This window comes from Mastigoproctus giganteus, chromosome 13 (assembly GCF_048544385.1).
Source record: "Mastigoproctus giganteus isolate SK-2022 chromosome 13, ASM4854438v1, whole genome shotgun sequence".
Classification (NCBI taxonomy): Eukaryota; Metazoa; Arthropoda; class Arachnida; order Uropygi; family Thelyphonidae; genus Mastigoproctus; species Mastigoproctus giganteus.
In genome coordinates this window covers 11,433,082-11,450,146 of record NC_143587.1, presented here as the reverse complement: position 1 = coordinate 11,450,146, position 17,065 = coordinate 11,433,082, and the positions used below count along the sequence as shown (strand labels likewise).

Below are 17,065 nucleotides of genomic sequence, written 5' to 3'. Positions count from 1 at the left end.
TAACAGGGGTCCCCAATAACTTTTAAAATAAATAGCTTACACATAATATACAAAAATGATGAGCATTTCTTTTTTAAACAGTTTGCTTACTCAATACATCTCTTAGTTTCAAATATATTTGAAATTTGTTTAAGCAGTACTTTTATCTATTGCAATAACCGCTTGTTTTTCCCTTTCATATTCTTGAGTATGATTCAAATGCATTGCCACTTCTTATAAAAGTACAAAAAAAAAAGTGTTATAATCTCTTAAATCAAAAATTTGAATACGGAACTGGTAAGATTTTGGCAGCTAATCAGCATAGATGAGCTGCCAAATTCGTGTTTATGTTTACTTCCATCCCAACTTCTATTTATTTGAATGTTCATACTACTTTGCTTTGTTTTCATGGTTTCTATCAATTGGTTTAGACCTTTTGATTTACTGCATTCTTTAAATTTGCATATTGGTATTTCTAATTTAACCTATACTAGTAATGACACTTTTTAAGTTTGAATTCTATTTGCAACCTGGTTTGCATTGTACTGGAATATCCATGGTTGCAGGTGCCGATTCCCTCTTGCAAAAAGTGTTCAGTATTTGGGTACAGTAAGAAAACTACCATGCCACCGCCGCCACCATTAAGAGAAAGACCCAGGGTGTCCAGGCAACTGGTTTGGATTGGCTGTTACAGTACAAAGGCCTTGTTTATGAACACATGTGAACAAAAATCTACAAGGATCCCCTTTTTTTTTTACCTGCCAACCCCCCTTAAAAAACATTTTTCACTCACTGACACTCCTCATCCAAAAAATACACCTTAATTTTCATGCATGGATTAATGTCGATCAATTCAGCCCTGGAAAGATTGTGCAAGGCTCAAGGGGTAGAATTATTTTCAGCCTCGACTGTACTTGTTAACAGGAGAGACTGCTTCTACAGGGATGGGATACACTTAAATAGAAAGGGTGCAAGAATATTTGCTGATGCTATTAAGGCAGTGTTAGGTGGATCGGAAAACTGCTAGCTTGGGGGGGGAGACAGACTAATAGAAGCCACTGACAGAGGTGAAAGAGATTCTCGCACTGCTTCTATTGGAATGAACAGAAGCCTGAAAAACAAGATGCAGGATATTTCAGAGACTGCTGGGAGTCATTGCGGTACAAGTAAACACATGGGTTGCGTTAGAGTAGCTAAGAATAGAAACAGGCACATGTACACCAATTCTAGGAGTTTAGTAAATAAATTGGATGAATTTGAGGTATTGCTCAAAATATCAAAGGCAGATATTGTTGGGATATCAGAGACGTGGTGTCACACAGATATAAGGAATGCAGAACTGGAACTTGGGGAGTACGTCTACAGAAAGGATAGGAAGGGAGGAGGGGTTATGCTATTAGTTAAGAAACACAAAATCCAAGGAAGTGAAGCTAGTCGACATAGCTGGACAGTGCAGTGTCGAGTCAGTTTGGTGTGACATAAACATTAGGAGATCAAAATTGAGTAGGAGTGTGCTATAGGCCTAATGACTCTGATGAGTATAATAAGAAACTGTACAGGGAAATAGTGGGCCAGTAAATCTGAGAGTCTTATAATGGGGGATTTTAATTTCCCAGATATTGACTGGAATTTGTGGGCTGGTCACTCACACACACTAGCAAGGCTTGTGGATTTATTGGATGATTGTTTTCTACATCAGCATGTTCGGGAGGCAACTAGAGGGAGTAATACTCTTGATTTGTACTTGATTATCAGTAGCGATTCTTCACGCATTAAGAATCTGCAGATAAATGAACCACTAGGTGGAAGTGATCACAGTGTGCTGAAGTGGGATTTACTCAAAGAGGTAACTACCATTAGGGGTAAAGGAAAGGGTTATTGCTTTCGTAAAGGTGACTACGATGGACTGAGACAGTATTAAAATTCTATACAGTGGGACCAACTGATGATGTTACCAACAGCAAGTTCAAAATGGGAAGCATTCAAAGAACTTATCTTGGAAGCTACTAGGCTTTACATACTAACTAAGAAATATTGTTCAAGGTTTAGGCCAAAATGGATGTCAGATGAATTTATGAGGCATATGGCAGAGAAGAAAAATGCATGGGATACATACAAATTAACACATGACGCAGAAGCCTATGATAGATACAAGTTGATATGCAACCAAGTTACAAAGGAGGTTAGGCAGTCGAAGGTATATTACGAGAAATCCTTGGCAAGGGATGCAAAGAAAAACAGCAAAGAGTTGTTTACTTATGTAAACTCTAGAAGGAAGGGGATGAATCAGATTGGTCCACTTGATATCAATGGGTCAACTGTTGATGATCCTGCTCAGGTAGCTAACAAACTAAATGAATATTTTGCATCGACATTCACACATGAGGAGTTATTCAGCGAGGGGAATGCCAGAGGTCTATTCAACTCTGGCAGTAAGCTAGAGAATCTTATAATAACTGAAAGTAAAGTGGAGGAGAAATTGTTGACAAGAAAGGCACTTCGGGTGGATGGGATCTATCCACTTATATTCAAGGAGGCAGCAAAGGAAGTAAGCAAACCCTTAGCCATAATTATGAGAGCTTCCTTGGACTCAGGGGAGGTACCCATGGACTGGAGATGTGCAAATGTGACCCCAATTCACAAAGGATGATCAAAGGCTGACACAAGTAATTATAGACCCGTGAGTTTAACTTCTGTTCCAGGAAAATTAATGGAGGCACTGCAGAATCATCTAGACAAGACTTCAGTTATAGCTCTGACACAGCATGGTTTTGTTAAGGGGAAGTCTTGCCTGACCAATTTGATTGGATACTATGATGCAGTCACGAAAGAACTGGATGCAGGGAATAACTTTGATATTATATACTTGGATCTTAGAAAGGCTTTTGATACTGTTGCACATGGAAGACTGCTGCACAAATTGGAGCAGTGTGGCATATTGGTGGCAAACTGCTGCTGTGGATAAAGGGGTGGCTGAGAGGGAGAAGACAGAGAGTGGTAATCAATGGACACTGCTCATCATGGACTAATGTTATTAGTGGAGTCCCTCAGGGCTCAGTGTTGGGTCCATTATTGTTTTCTGTATTTGTATATGATATTGATGATGGTATATCAATCTTAATGTCCAAGTTTGGAGACGATACGAAGGTTGGCAGGATTGTCAAGGACACTACTGACACTATGCTGCTGCTGCAACAGGATCTGGAAAGGCTGAGCAGATGGGCTGAGAGGTGGCAAATGAAGTTTAACATTGACAAATGTCAAGTACTAACATATGGGAAACAGCAACATATCAAATCTGTGGTACTACACTGACAGTGGTAGAGAATGAAAGGGACCTGGGAGTGGTTGTGCAGGCAGATATGAAGTTCTCTGAGCAGTGCAGACGGGCTGCAAGAGTAGCTCATGGTGTATTGTCAATAATACATAGGAATTTTTCTAGCAGGGATAAGGAGGTGATTATTTCCTTGTATAAGGCAATGGTCAGGCCACACCTAGAGTACTGTATACAGGTCTGGGGGCCTCATTTCAAGAAGGATGTAGAGCTGATGGAACAAGTACAGAGAAGGGCAACAAGATTAGTGAATGGAACAAAGGGGTACTCTTACGAAGAAAGGCTTAAGTTTTGTAAATTACAGTGTCTGGAGACTATGCACCAGCGAGGTGATCTGATAGAGGTGTATAAAGCCTTGAATGGTTTGAGCATGCTCAATGCTGATGGGATTCTTCCTCTTGCTCAGAATAATCACCTGAGAGGGGATAAATTCAAATTGAGAAAAGACAGATGTATGATAGAAGTGTGGAAATTTGCGTTTAGCCAGAGGGTGGTTGGTGGAAAAGACTTCCATCCCTTGTTGTGGAAGTTGATAGACTAAATAAGTCTAAGGCTCAGCCGGACAGGTATTTCGAACGAACAGAGGGGTGAAGTGGAAGTGTTTTTTTTTTTTTTTGGCTGATGCTGCTAATGCTAATGGATTATAAGAAAAATTAATAAGTCCATTAGTTTTATTGGACTTATTTTAAAGTTGGCTGGCAAACAGGAGCAGAATTGCATGTTATCAGGCAATTCTGCCTGATAACATGATAGCCTTAAAAGAAAGCAGGAATTTGCTGCATTTTACAATATGTCGAGTGTTTCTTTTTGTCTTAACTAATATTTTAATTTATGGTGGGGGTTCATATAAGATTTCTGTAGCTGCTGTTCACAGACATGACAAAAAATTTCCACTTCAAGTATCAAATCACAAAACATTAACCACTGCAGGCAGACTATTAGAGAATAGAGAAACAGGTATACTGCATAAGTATCAGAAGGTTATCAGTTGCATGTTTCACCTGCAAGCATACAAAGGACATTTCACAAAGAGCAACTTTGGTTAGCAGCTCATTTTGTAACATGAACACGATCATCAATTATCATATGTAGGTTACACAAGAATCAGATTTTAGAAGAAATGGAATTCAACATTAACCTGCAGCAAAAACTGCTCCTACCTCAAAACTTACTGAAAGTTAAGAAAATGTTTCAATATTTATATGGAACTGCCAGTTTTCTATCTAAAATCTTGTCAAAAAAATTTAACTCCTAAGAAATTCATTTTTCAAATAAAGTTGCGTAGTTTATTATGAACACAAAGAAGATTAAATATTTTTGTCAGACACAAAAATATAACTGCTGCATACATGTGCTGCACTTATTTGAGTTGATTTTTTAAAAATCATGTGTATGTATACATAATAGCCATCCTTAATTGGAACCAGATAGATCTCACGCATGCTGCACCATAAAAACTTATTAGTAATGTATATAAAATGAAGCCAACAGTGTTCTAAATCAAGGATAAGTAGGGTCTTGGTATATCAACAGCATAAAGAGAAATTTATGGCCAATTCTTCAAGTATCCATGATCGATTTTTCCAAATTGTTTTTAATTTTAATCATTGAAGCAGCAGTATAAAGAGAATCAAGCCTTCACTTCTTTCTTGCATTCTTCCAGTAATATCTTTTTAATGGTTCCTTTTGAGTAAGGGGATTATCAATGAAACATTTCCTCTTTTTAAGTACACTCTTCTTATGGCAGACACTGGTGTCCTTTCTGTGATATTCTGATGTTTTCACAACATTGCATACAGTATGGTATGGTCTGTGGGTACTGCAACAAACATCAACAATTCAATTCTGTATACATCTATCACTGGTGCTTGCCACCAGAAAACAAGGTGCCAAATATGCTCGTATTTGGAAATTTAAAATAATACTCATACCATTTCTTCAAGCAAAACAAATCTATATCTTGAGTGAAGGAGTAATAATAAAATTGTTGGCAGCAGTGAATAAGCCAACTATCATTACTTGACCAAATGAAGGCCTGAAACCATGTACTGTCACAAGTACTATGATTGCTGTTCTGCTGTGTCCACATTACAAGCACACAAGTAGAGCTATGCATTCTATCAGTTAGCATCCACATAACACATATGATATTCTCTATCTTTAAAATTCTTCAGACCCTGTATCATTCAATTATGCCCAGCACTAGTACTATTGTGTTTTGGTTATGGCAGCTGTTAGGCAAAGAAATTATTTTCATCAATGTGATAATCTAATTTGTCCAATTCTATCTATTGGAAATTTAATACTTAATAGTTGTACAGTAATTCAGGTAAATTTTATTGGTGATATAGACAGACATAAGTTATAACTGTAAGATTACTTATACAAGATTTTAATAAAAATAAATAAAATTTAGAACTTTGTAAATAACTAATGTTTTTTTTGCTTCCTCCACCCAAACATTCAAATTTATTTAGTTTTAATTATATATTTTGTAGACAAGGATGTTTCCTTTAGTTATGGGTCCATACAAAATTAGCAATTTACCTTATTAATATATTAAGTCAATTACTGATAAAGGAAGCTAAAAGGAACTGATACACTCGGTATACATTGTGCCCCAGTATATTTGAACGAATGACCATATGCATTCACGTTGATTTTATATATATACTTTAAGAAGAAAATTGATTAATTTAATATTTTTATTTGAGAAACAAAGATACATAAAGCAAAACAGCCTTCTCATAGAACTGTGCAAGTTTATCTACACTCAACACTTGTATTTAATTGATCCAAAGTAAAATAATGTATATGTTAATTATACCGGTTAACATTTAATAAATTTGAATGCTTTCCTTTGCATTATTTGTTAAGTTTTACAGATTTTCATGAATATAAGCAGTTATTTGACAAAAGCGGGAAACTGAAAACAAAGCAGTTCTAGGATAACAAGATAACAGTTATCTCCTCTTGGAATTACTGCAGTGTATTCCTTTTGAAGATGTACCCCTTCTAAAATTGTGGCATGTTATTAAAATCCTAAGTAATCTAGGAAAGGATACCAAGTTTCATACAGCAAACATTAACACCTCGTGATTTTAGGATATAGGTAAACAATAGTTAGCAATGAAAATCCTCCTTTTCATTATTAATGAAATCTAAGCTGGATATTAAATTCACGTGTACTTAAGTTAGCATGAAAACTGAATACAATACATTTTTACTTTATAGAAACTTTGTTCAGAGAAGACGTACTCTCAAAATCTGTTTCAAACTGCAAAAATAAATAGTATTTATTACTTGGAAAGAAATGCATTAGTTAGAGTAGAGTATATTTCTGTTTAATCAGTTGTCATTCAATGAGAAATACATCACAAGAATATGAATAATGCTTATGCCAATATCAATAAATCAAAATCAAAATTTTAACATTTATTCACTCTCAAGTCATATTGTACCCAAGAAATGTAATATAAAAATCACAATTGTGATATAAAAAGCAGGAAACAGTCAAGAGACAGTCATCACATAAACAATTTAGATTATTACTATACTACAAAGTACATTTAGTCAACACAAGTTTCTTTGTACTGTTAACTGAAATTGTCAATTTTACAAACGCATAGGTTCAAGAATGGAAGAAAATACAGAACTCGTGCATCAAAAGCCGTGAACTTTCAGTTGCTCTGGCTTTGCAATACCCACTTTTGTGAGAAACTGGCAGATATTGTTACGCTGATCTCCCTGAAGTTGAATTACCTCACCATATTCTGGGTGTTCTACTACAGTTCCATTACAGGCGAACTCCTGCAAAGCACCAAAAACAAATTTAGAATTCATAAACACTTGTTTTCATACTGGGCAGTAATAAAATGTATCTTTCACTACTGAAAATGGTTTAGAAATTTGATATATTTTTAAATTAACAATCTACATATGACTAAATTTTCAGGTCATTTTATAGCTTTTTGTTAAAAAGAGCAAAACTAATGTATAATAACTTTATGTACTTTTATTATATTAATATTTTCTATTCAAAAATGTGCACTCAAAATATTTTAACAATAGTTAAATATGTTCATATTTAACTTTACTACAGGAGAGCCCGAGTTTTTCACCTTGATTATTCCGTGAATATAAACAAACAGTATTTAATCCTTTCAAGCAAATATGTGTGGCTTCTGTAGTCAGTTTTCAATAAGGGTGGTTTTGTTTTTTTAACTTGACTAAAATTAAAATAAAACTGTAAAAATCAAACCAGAATTTAAAAACTCACCATTACTTAACTATTTCATCAACTTCTGGATTTTAATTCCAGAGAATTTCCCCAATTTTGGCTTTTGTAAGTCAAAATTGGCCAATTGTGCTGGCAAATATAATGTCCTCCCATGATTTTCAATGCTACCATTTAACAAAACTGTCTATTAGCTGGAAAATTTTGAAGAGATGGTGCCACTATGTGGTGCCAAAATTTTTATGGCCATTTATATATAAATCTATTGTTTGAAATGTACGTGTGTGTGTGTGTACACACACACACACACACACTAGTAAAAAGGTCAGTCCCCACCCCAATCAACTTCTTCCCAAACCTTTTCATTGAATGTTCACAAACACTAACATTTAATAAAAATTAGTTGTTGAGAGCTATTGAGTGGAATGCTTCATGCACAAATCAAGTGACCCACAGATTGCTAATTTTAGTTCACAAATAACAGAAGACAATCCATGACTTTTTATAAACTTCCAGCTTCATACCAAATTTGCTTCAAATGTAAATCAAGGGACAGTATGCATTGTGTTATTGCAGTAAAGTCATCAAACAAAACTGCACATGGATTGCAAATATCCAATGATCCAACACTGGAAATGACGACATAATCCTATGTCTACTTTCAGTGTGTAAAGAACAACAGAAGGCATAACTGTCAGCTGATTATGAAAAAAAATAAATGGTTGGCCAATCTGCTGGATTTTATAAATACATTTTATATAAATACAAAAAATGTAAAAATGCATTTTTATTACAGTACCTGAAATACAAAATGGAATGGAAATCATTGCTAATGCAAGACTTCTGTATATCTCTAACTTGCCAAAGTTCATAAACACACAGAAACAAACATTACCTCAAAGTTAAAATATCTCAACACTACAATCTCTCACTCTGGGGTCTCCACAATAGTTTAATGAATAAAATAAAAATAAGAATAAAAAAAAAAAGGAAATAATGGTACTTTGCATTGACAAACTTAAAAGCATTTTAAGGCCGAAGCCTCATAGAAGTTAACTGACGTACAAGTTAGTGCAAATGCATTATCACACACAGCCAACTACTAAAGTAGATAAGAATTGGCATCATTCAAGTATATCTTATATTGTGAATACCTCCACAATGAGTTTCCACGATATTACACTATCTCAAATAAATCAAATAAATCTTCACCAAAGCAGAAGACTATTTATTCTCTGCTAATACCACCATCCAGACAACACAGTTTGCAAAAAGGTATGGGATAAAAATTGGGTTATCTGCATCTCTATCCCTATTAAACTTAGGAAAGCAAAAAAAGGTAGAGGAAAGTGATACTAGGAGAGGAAGAATAAGAAATGCTGTCAAAAGAGGCAGTTACTCCTTGCTCACAAATCCCTCGAATAGGCAATGCTTCTCCATTAGGGAAGACTGTTGTTAAATATTCTCTGTAACTCTGGCAGCATCAAGTACCAGCAGATGGCACCGTTTCAAAGCTTCTCATTGGTGGGCAGGCAGGGACCCTGGTTTTGCAATGATGACAATCCAGTTATCAAGTATAAGCACACCATCAGGCATCTACCCAATATGAGAGATGCCTGATGGTGTGCAAGTAGATTAAACTTAAAAGTATTTTAGGGCTAAAGCCTCAGGTTGCATAGAAGTTAACTGACGTACAAGTTCGTGCAAATGAATCATTTTAGTACACAGCCAACTACTAAAGTAGCTAAGAATTGGCATCGTTTAAGTATACAGGTAGGTCCTGTTTTACGACTTTTCACATTAATGACTGTTTCAAAATATTACCTGAAAAAATTGAAAATAACAAAAAATCACAACTCAGTAACACATTGTAGCAACACCTGCAAGTCCAAACACGCATTAGGCGTTTCTCGTTGTTTTTCGTGGTGCATTGTGGGCGAAATGATAGCTATGCCAAGAGTTATTATTATTAATAGCCATATGGCGCAAGGAAGCCCGAGGCTTATGCTGCACCAGGGAAAAAAAAAAAAAATTCCCAAGTTACCTTGTGAGAGAGAGAGAGAGAGAGTTAAAACTAGAAGGGAATCACCAAGAAAGAGAAGAATGATGAGATCTAGTTCAGGACCCTGGGTGTGCCAAGCCCATACCACCAAATGTGGAATTCTTATCCTGTTTTTTTTTTTTACTGCTGCTCCAATATAAACACATTGTTTTTTTTTCGGGTTTCAGTATTGTGGATAAAGGGATGTTGCCTTTGCAATGTCCATTTTGCTTCGTTCCATCCTATCAGCCTTATTTCCAGGCTTAATTCCATCAGTTTATGTTTTGTTGCCATAACACTGCTAGATATTTAATATAAACAAACTTTAAATTAATTTAAAGACAAGTTGCAAAAAAAGACATTAGCTCAGATAAAACCGCACAAAAAATAGATTATACTGTAGCAAAAGACTCTGAAGCAGCACAACAATTGCAATTGACTTTTTCCTGTGGAGTGCAAGAGAGTGTATGTAAACAATTAAGAAAAACTGTTTGTATTTTTTTGTTAATTTAACATATCTTTCACAATGATTTTTCATAGTGCACTTTATTTAAGCTGTAACTACCCTAAACTGGTTTTGTTTACACAAAAGTAAATTCTAACAAGTAAAGTTTATCAGACAATAATAGGGGCAATAATTGGACAACTGTGCCAAGATTTGTATTAAATGTACAAAATAACAATATTTTTCATGGGGTGAAAACGAACTTTGTAATATATAGAAAAGTCTATCCTTTCACAAGGTATGTGCTTCGTATAAACGAGTACTTTGTATAAACCGAGTTTGTATTAATGAGATTTTACTGTAGTAAAAATAGTCTTCTCCGTTGGTGAAGCATTACTTATTTGATGTTGTGCAATATCACAGCAACTCGTTGTGAAGGTATTCACACATGAGATATACATTGGTGTTCAAAGAAAGTGCATCGCCTAGGAATTTCACATTTCTAACCCTTTTTCACGATGGTATGTTACATTAATGACTAGCATCACAAATAGAAATATAAACAAAAGATATTTCTTAACTTCATTGGTGCCAATCGCTTCTTGTATTCAGTCTTTGGCTTTTATCGTGTTCACTGTTGACCGTGAAAAATCTAAATTCTGCTCGATACTTGTTAACGTTTGACCATTTTCATACATCCTTATTATTTTAATTTTCTGATCCAAATTGACCACTTTCTTTTTATTGGTAGATTTACTAGTACCACCGTCACTTATTCTCTTAGCTGGCACCATGATAATGGTTGAAATTAAATTTTCTGTAAAGAACTTCACAGGATTAAAGCAGAAACACTATCACCTGACCTGAGTTCACATTTTACTAAAGCACATTTCTGGAGGTCACTACCAGAAAACAATAAAAACAATCTGCAGTTTCCAGTTTATTGGGCTTTTCTGTTAATGTAATCTATTATAAACAGGTAGTAAACTAGATCTTATTGCATTTGCAATAATACTGATAGCTGGAATTCTGTGGATTTTTTAAGTTATTATGGTGAAATGTGTCCCCTTGCTGGAGGAAAAAAAAAAAAAAAAAATTCAGAATATTCTCTTCATTCCTATTTCTTAAACTTGTTACTGTGTATCTCATTTGTGTGTGCCGTGTTCATCGTTATTGATTGCTTATTATTATATATATATATATATATATATATATATATATCTCTGATAATTCAAATAAAACAAAACATAAGCCAGTAGTATGGCAAAAACTGTTTTTACTGTTTTAAATTAAATTCAATTTTCTCCATCAGGTCTAACTTTCCTAAGTGGCAATTTTCCTTGGCACTTTCATTGTTTTTTTTAAAGTTGTATAAGACCAAGTTGAATGATATGCCACGACTTTTGCTCAGTTAGTGTTTCTCTAAACACTTCATATCATAACTTGGGAATGATCACCTCTAATATGGAGCCCTCCCCTCTCACACATCAATTCTCAGTGCAATATAGAAATTGTGAATTGGGATAGTCCGAATGATTTGTGTGTCTTTCCTTAGTTGGAAAGTTTTAAATCTTCTGACTCCAAAATTGGATCAGATCATATTGGTGAAATTATTCATGTAGGGACGAAATCCTTTATTCCAGTGCTACTCAAAGTGTAGTCCGCAAACTGTTATTGGTCTGCGACGAATTGGAAACTGGTTGCAGACATTGCCGGTCTGCAACAGATTGAAAATAAAAAGAAACTGGTCCTTCAGTACAGATAGTTTGAGAAGCACTGCTTTATTCCACATGCTACCCTAAAATCTTGTCTCTTATCTAAACCTTTGTTTTCTAATAAATGCACAAGGTCTGTTCAAGATAAGAATGTAACATGTCAGAAGTGTTTGTGTTCAACTTCCAGCTTCAGTTCTGTCTAAGCTAAAGCTTGCAGCATTAACTTGTAACAGTTATCAATCAGTCCAAACAATTTGGAACAGGCTAAGAATAGAAAAGGTGTCTTTTTGTTAGCCACAACTCCTGTCCATCAATACTCCCACCATCATCAAAACCCCACTGCATCTTAAGCAAAAGAAACTTTGACCCTTGTATCAAGAATCTCAGTAAACCACTTGCTGTCATATTCAAAACGCTTTGCCCAATATCTCCTGTGGTCATCTGAAAGAAGTATGTTAGAAGAATTCTGATCAAGCAAGATGCCACGAAAAGGGCAATAACTCCCAACCCCATCCAGTTATCATCCAATTGAACTTCATCTTTCCAACATAATGTAAAAATCCACCACCCACCAACTGAAACTATCTTAAAGCCTTCCTTCTGATAAACAATCAACAATGTGGATTCTGTCAATATAGATTCATTAGCAACATAGTGGTTTATATTACTCATCTTTGGAAAAATTTGGAGAAATCCAAGTAGTCGCTCTTGAAATTTCTAAGGTTTGGATCATGTTTGACAAAGTTCAAAAGAACTTTGTCAAACATGATCCAAACTCCCATCTTATCACCTGCTAACCGTGAGCAATAAATGGATATTCAGTTTTTTCTCTGACCATACACTGGCTGATGATGGATAGCACACTAACTTTTCTAGTAATGTTGGCATTTCATGGTTCACTTCTTTCTCTTTGACCTTCCTCACTGACAGAAATCCTATCCACAATGCCACTGATGATAGCACAATACATTCCTTCTTTCCAGCTGAAGAAACCTTGCTCTCCACAAATAACTTAGAATATCCACAATCAATTCCTTAAATGCTAATCTCCAAGTAATTCTGCAATGAGGCAAAGAAAACTTAGCTAACATCAATCTTTCTAAAACTCAGTCCTATCTATTTCTCAGAAAAAATGATTTTACTGCTCTTATTCTCATCTTTGACAATAGTGATATTTCTAGACAAGTTTCCACATCTGCCAGTGATTATCCAGACTTATCTATCTACTGGTATGAGCACATCAAATATTGCTTCTCCTTAAAAAAAAATAAATAAATTTAAAAAAAAAATTTTTTTTTTAAATGGAGAAAGGTTTTGTGAAAACCTTTCTCCTTGAAAAAGGTTTTTGTGCCTCAAAAACCTTTTTCAAGCTTTGTGACTCCATCCAAAAGAGTATATAGGTTAATTAATGACCAGTCTCTTAAAAAGTATCTTTGTTGCACAGATTGTTTTTGCTGCATGCCTTTTCTATAGATATTTCCATGGACACCTTTTCTGATTTGGCACCTAATTTCCCCACTCTTCCCAAACCCATTCTGCAACTAGGCATCCTTTCAAACTGTCCAACTACAAAATTTCGTTTTTGCTGCATGCCTTTTCTATAGATATTTCCATGGACACCTTTTCTGATTTGGCACCTAATTTCCCCACTCTTCCCAAACCCATTCTGCAACTAGGCATCCTTTCAAACTGTCCAACTACAAAATTTCGGAACAAACTTTATTAACATGTATTTCCTGATAATTACAATCCACAGAGATTATTGCATGCTCTCTCTTGATTGTTTTTTGATACGTGTCTTGTGGTTCCTGACTAGTGGGACTCTAGTAGATGAAATTATTTTTGTTCTCAAACCCTAGACAACCTTGTCGCAGAAAGCTGTGCACTTTCATGATTTTACATGGAAGAAAAAAAATGCACATTATGTACACCAGTGATCACAGAATTGAGACCACCCACCAAATACTGTGTTGGGCCAAAGTACGTACGGCAACAGCTGCTATTCGCAGTGGTACTGATTCCACTAGATGTCTGACGACATCTCTAGGGTTCTGCAGTCATGATGCCTGCAAAGCTTTCCAGTCTCAGAACAGCTGTGTGTCCATATGCCTCACTTCTCTTTCCAAAATATTCCACAGGTGTTTGACTGGATTCAGGTCAGGCAAATTTAGAGGCCAATTAAGATGGGTGATATCTTTAGTGTGTTCCTCGAACCACTCGTGCACAACGCAGCACATTATCATCCTGGAAAAAATTAAACTGTCTGGAAAAAAATGCAACATGGCAAGATGTACAGAATCTCCTAAGAGCTGCCAGCAGACCTCACTAGTGAAATGTTGGTGCATATGAACCAGGGATCCTAGTTCTTGCCAGCAAAACATGCCCCATATTCAGCAACCACTGCTAACTGACTGGATAGCAAGCACCATGCACGATTGGTCTATAGATTCGTGGTACTTGAATGCACATGGTATCCATCGGCATGTTCCAGATATTTGGACTCATCTGACCAACACACTTGTTTCTAGTCCACCAGTATCCAACCAGTGTGTTGCTGACACCACAGCATTCACTGTGGATGGTGATCAGCAGTGAGGAGAGGGTATCTCTTGGGTGGTCTGCTGTGAAACCCTATATGCATAGCACATCGTCATTTTGGATATTGTCTTGCATTCTCCATATTGTATAGCAATGTCAACCGTCACCCAGTGACCTACCATTGAGCACATACAATGTGCTGTACCCTTTGTTCATCAGGAACACTCACCTTGCATAATTTCTCTCACAACCATGCTCTTTCAAAACTCCATGATATCTTCACTACATCCCATAAGTGCTACTTTATCCCAATGACTTGCACAACAAGATGCAAATTAATACTGCCTTAGTGTATGAAGCTGTTTTGATTTTTATAGTGCAAGCTATGTGGCATAGTCCATTACAAATGGGGCGGTCACAATTCAGTGGTCACCGAGTGTAGATAATTCAATCATACATCAGAGATATGGACATGTCCCATGAGTAATTATTACAGGAGGGCCATGATGGATAGATATTACTATGGCATTTTAAACTATATGCTACATACTTCAAGTGTAAATATAACTAACAATTATATTTTCACATGGTTACCACACTTTGCATACATTTTCTCCCCCTCTGAACCAGTGCCTTCCTCCCCTCCACAATTCTGTAGATGCTGTCAGCCTCTAAGAGCCATCTTGACGCCTGCAATCATCAAAAATGAAGTGTCTGACACAAAGACCATCCTTTATAGGATAAAATGGGTGAAAATTGCCCAAGGAAAGTGGAAGAATCCACCCAAATTCCATAAGTCTCTCCTATGCCAGGCTGCTTGTATGAGGTCTGGCATTGTTGTGATAGAGAATTTTTTCTTCTCTGGCAATGTGTTTTCAGTCTTTTCAATGTCCCCACATAGCAAGCAGATTGGTCACTTGTCTGAAATCTAGGAAATTCAAAAGGATAATATCTCTCTCTCTCTCTCTCTCTCTCTCTCTCTCTCTCTCTCTCTCTCTCTCTCTCTCTCTCTCTCTCTCTCATGTCAAAAAAAAAAAAAAAAAAATTGTCTCCATTTTGCAGGTTAGTAGTAGTGGCAAACAATGCAAAAAGGAGAGCTTATATAGCATCTACAAAGAAAAAAAAAAAAAAACCCAACGACAATACACTTCGCCCATCCGTACCCTCCAAGAATTTTGTCTAGTTCTTTGAATTTATTCAAACCATTCACTTCAACAGATGGAAGCCTATACCAACAATCAGATGACTGAAGGCAAACTTCTGCAACCATCCTTCCTCAAACTAAATGCCCCCTCAAGTCTCAGCAAGAGTAAAAATACAATTCACATTTAGCTTACTCAATCCATTCAATGCCTTAAACACCTCAACCAGGTCACTACAAGGTGCCTAGTCTCCAGACACTGCAATTTGCAGAACTGAAGCCTGTCTAGGTAGGAGCACCCTTTTGTTCCCCTCACCAAACTGATTGCCCTTCTCTGAATCTGTTCTGGCAGATCAACATCCTTGCTAAAGTGAGGGCTCCAGACCCATACACAATATTCTAGATGCAGCACAACCATGCCTTTGTACAAAGGAATAATCATTTCCTTATCTCTATTAGCAAAGTTTCTGTATATAAATGACAAAACCCCACGAGTTGTCCTGGCAACAAGTCTGCACTCCTTAGAGAATTTCATATAAAAAAAGAAAAAAAAAAAAAAAAAAAGTAAACTGCACCCATTATCAGCTCACTGCAGGATGGAAGCCTCCTCAACAATTCATGCTAAGGGAAATGGACCACAATCTGCCACGCTGGTCCAGTGCAGGTTGGCAGAGCGACCGTATTTAGCAGTCAGGGGCTTGAACCCCGGTCTACTCAAAGGGCATGTACTACTGCACTCCTGCTCCTGACCCCTCGGCTACAGATCATATATGACTGCACAATTACCGCCAGGTCTTTTTCATTTTCTACCACTCTGAGTGTGGTCCCACACAGTTGATAAGTTACTCTGAAATTACTGCTATCCATTTATGTGCAACAGTATCAACAGTACCTTACACTGATGTTAAACTTCAACTGCCATTTCTCAGCCCATTGATCTAATTTTCCTAAATCTTGTTGCAGAAGTATAGTCACTGTACCACCACCCAACCTTTGTATCATCTGCCAACTTTGACATTAAGCTTGATGCACCTTCATTAATAAATATTAAAAACAACCCAGCACTGAACCATGGGGAACTCCACCGATAACATTACTTCTTGAAAAATAGTACCCATTGATAACCACACTGTCTTTTTCCACTTAACCATCTCTTTATCCATAGAAGTAATTTTCCCTTAATGCACAACACTCCAGTTTATACAGCATCATTTTATGTGCAACAGTATCAAAAGCCTTTCTGAAATTCAAGTACTGTATATGATATTAAAATTATTTTTTCATCCAGTTCCTAAGTCACTGCATAGACCTACCAAGCTGGTTAGACAAGACTGCCAACAAATTCATGCTATAACCGCAGTATAATTGCATTCCTGTCCAGATAGTCCTGCATTACTTCTTTAACCAGTGACTGCATTATTTTCCCTGGAACAGATGTTAAGCTGACAGGTCTGTAATTACTTATGTCACCTTTCGATCCTATCAGTTGCAAGTGTAGTGTGCCACGTTCTTTGGCAAGATCAATTTTAGAAGACATATGCTGATTGTAGTCCTCCTATCCATATTACAAAAATAAATCAATTCCTGATAAATCTTCCAAATGAACCAGAACAGTTTACACTTGATCTTTCTCCT

The 17,065-nt window shown here is 36.2% G+C and overlaps 1 protein-coding gene across 1 annotated transcript in view; it reads right to left on the bottom strand.

Moving 5' to 3' along the window:
* Positions 1-6,719: 6,719 nt before the first annotated feature.
* LOC150075761 (eukaryotic translation initiation factor eIF1-like) overlaps positions 6,720-17,065 on the bottom strand; it is a 38,179-nt gene continuing 27,833 nt past the window's right edge. Inside the window, exon 3 of the mRNA XM_090387448.1 lies at positions 6,720-7,123. Coding sequence (XP_090243574.1) covers positions 6,977-7,123 — 147 coding nt within the window. The 3' untranslated portion in view covers positions 6,720-6,976. The remainder of the gene's footprint in view (positions 7,124-17,065) is intronic.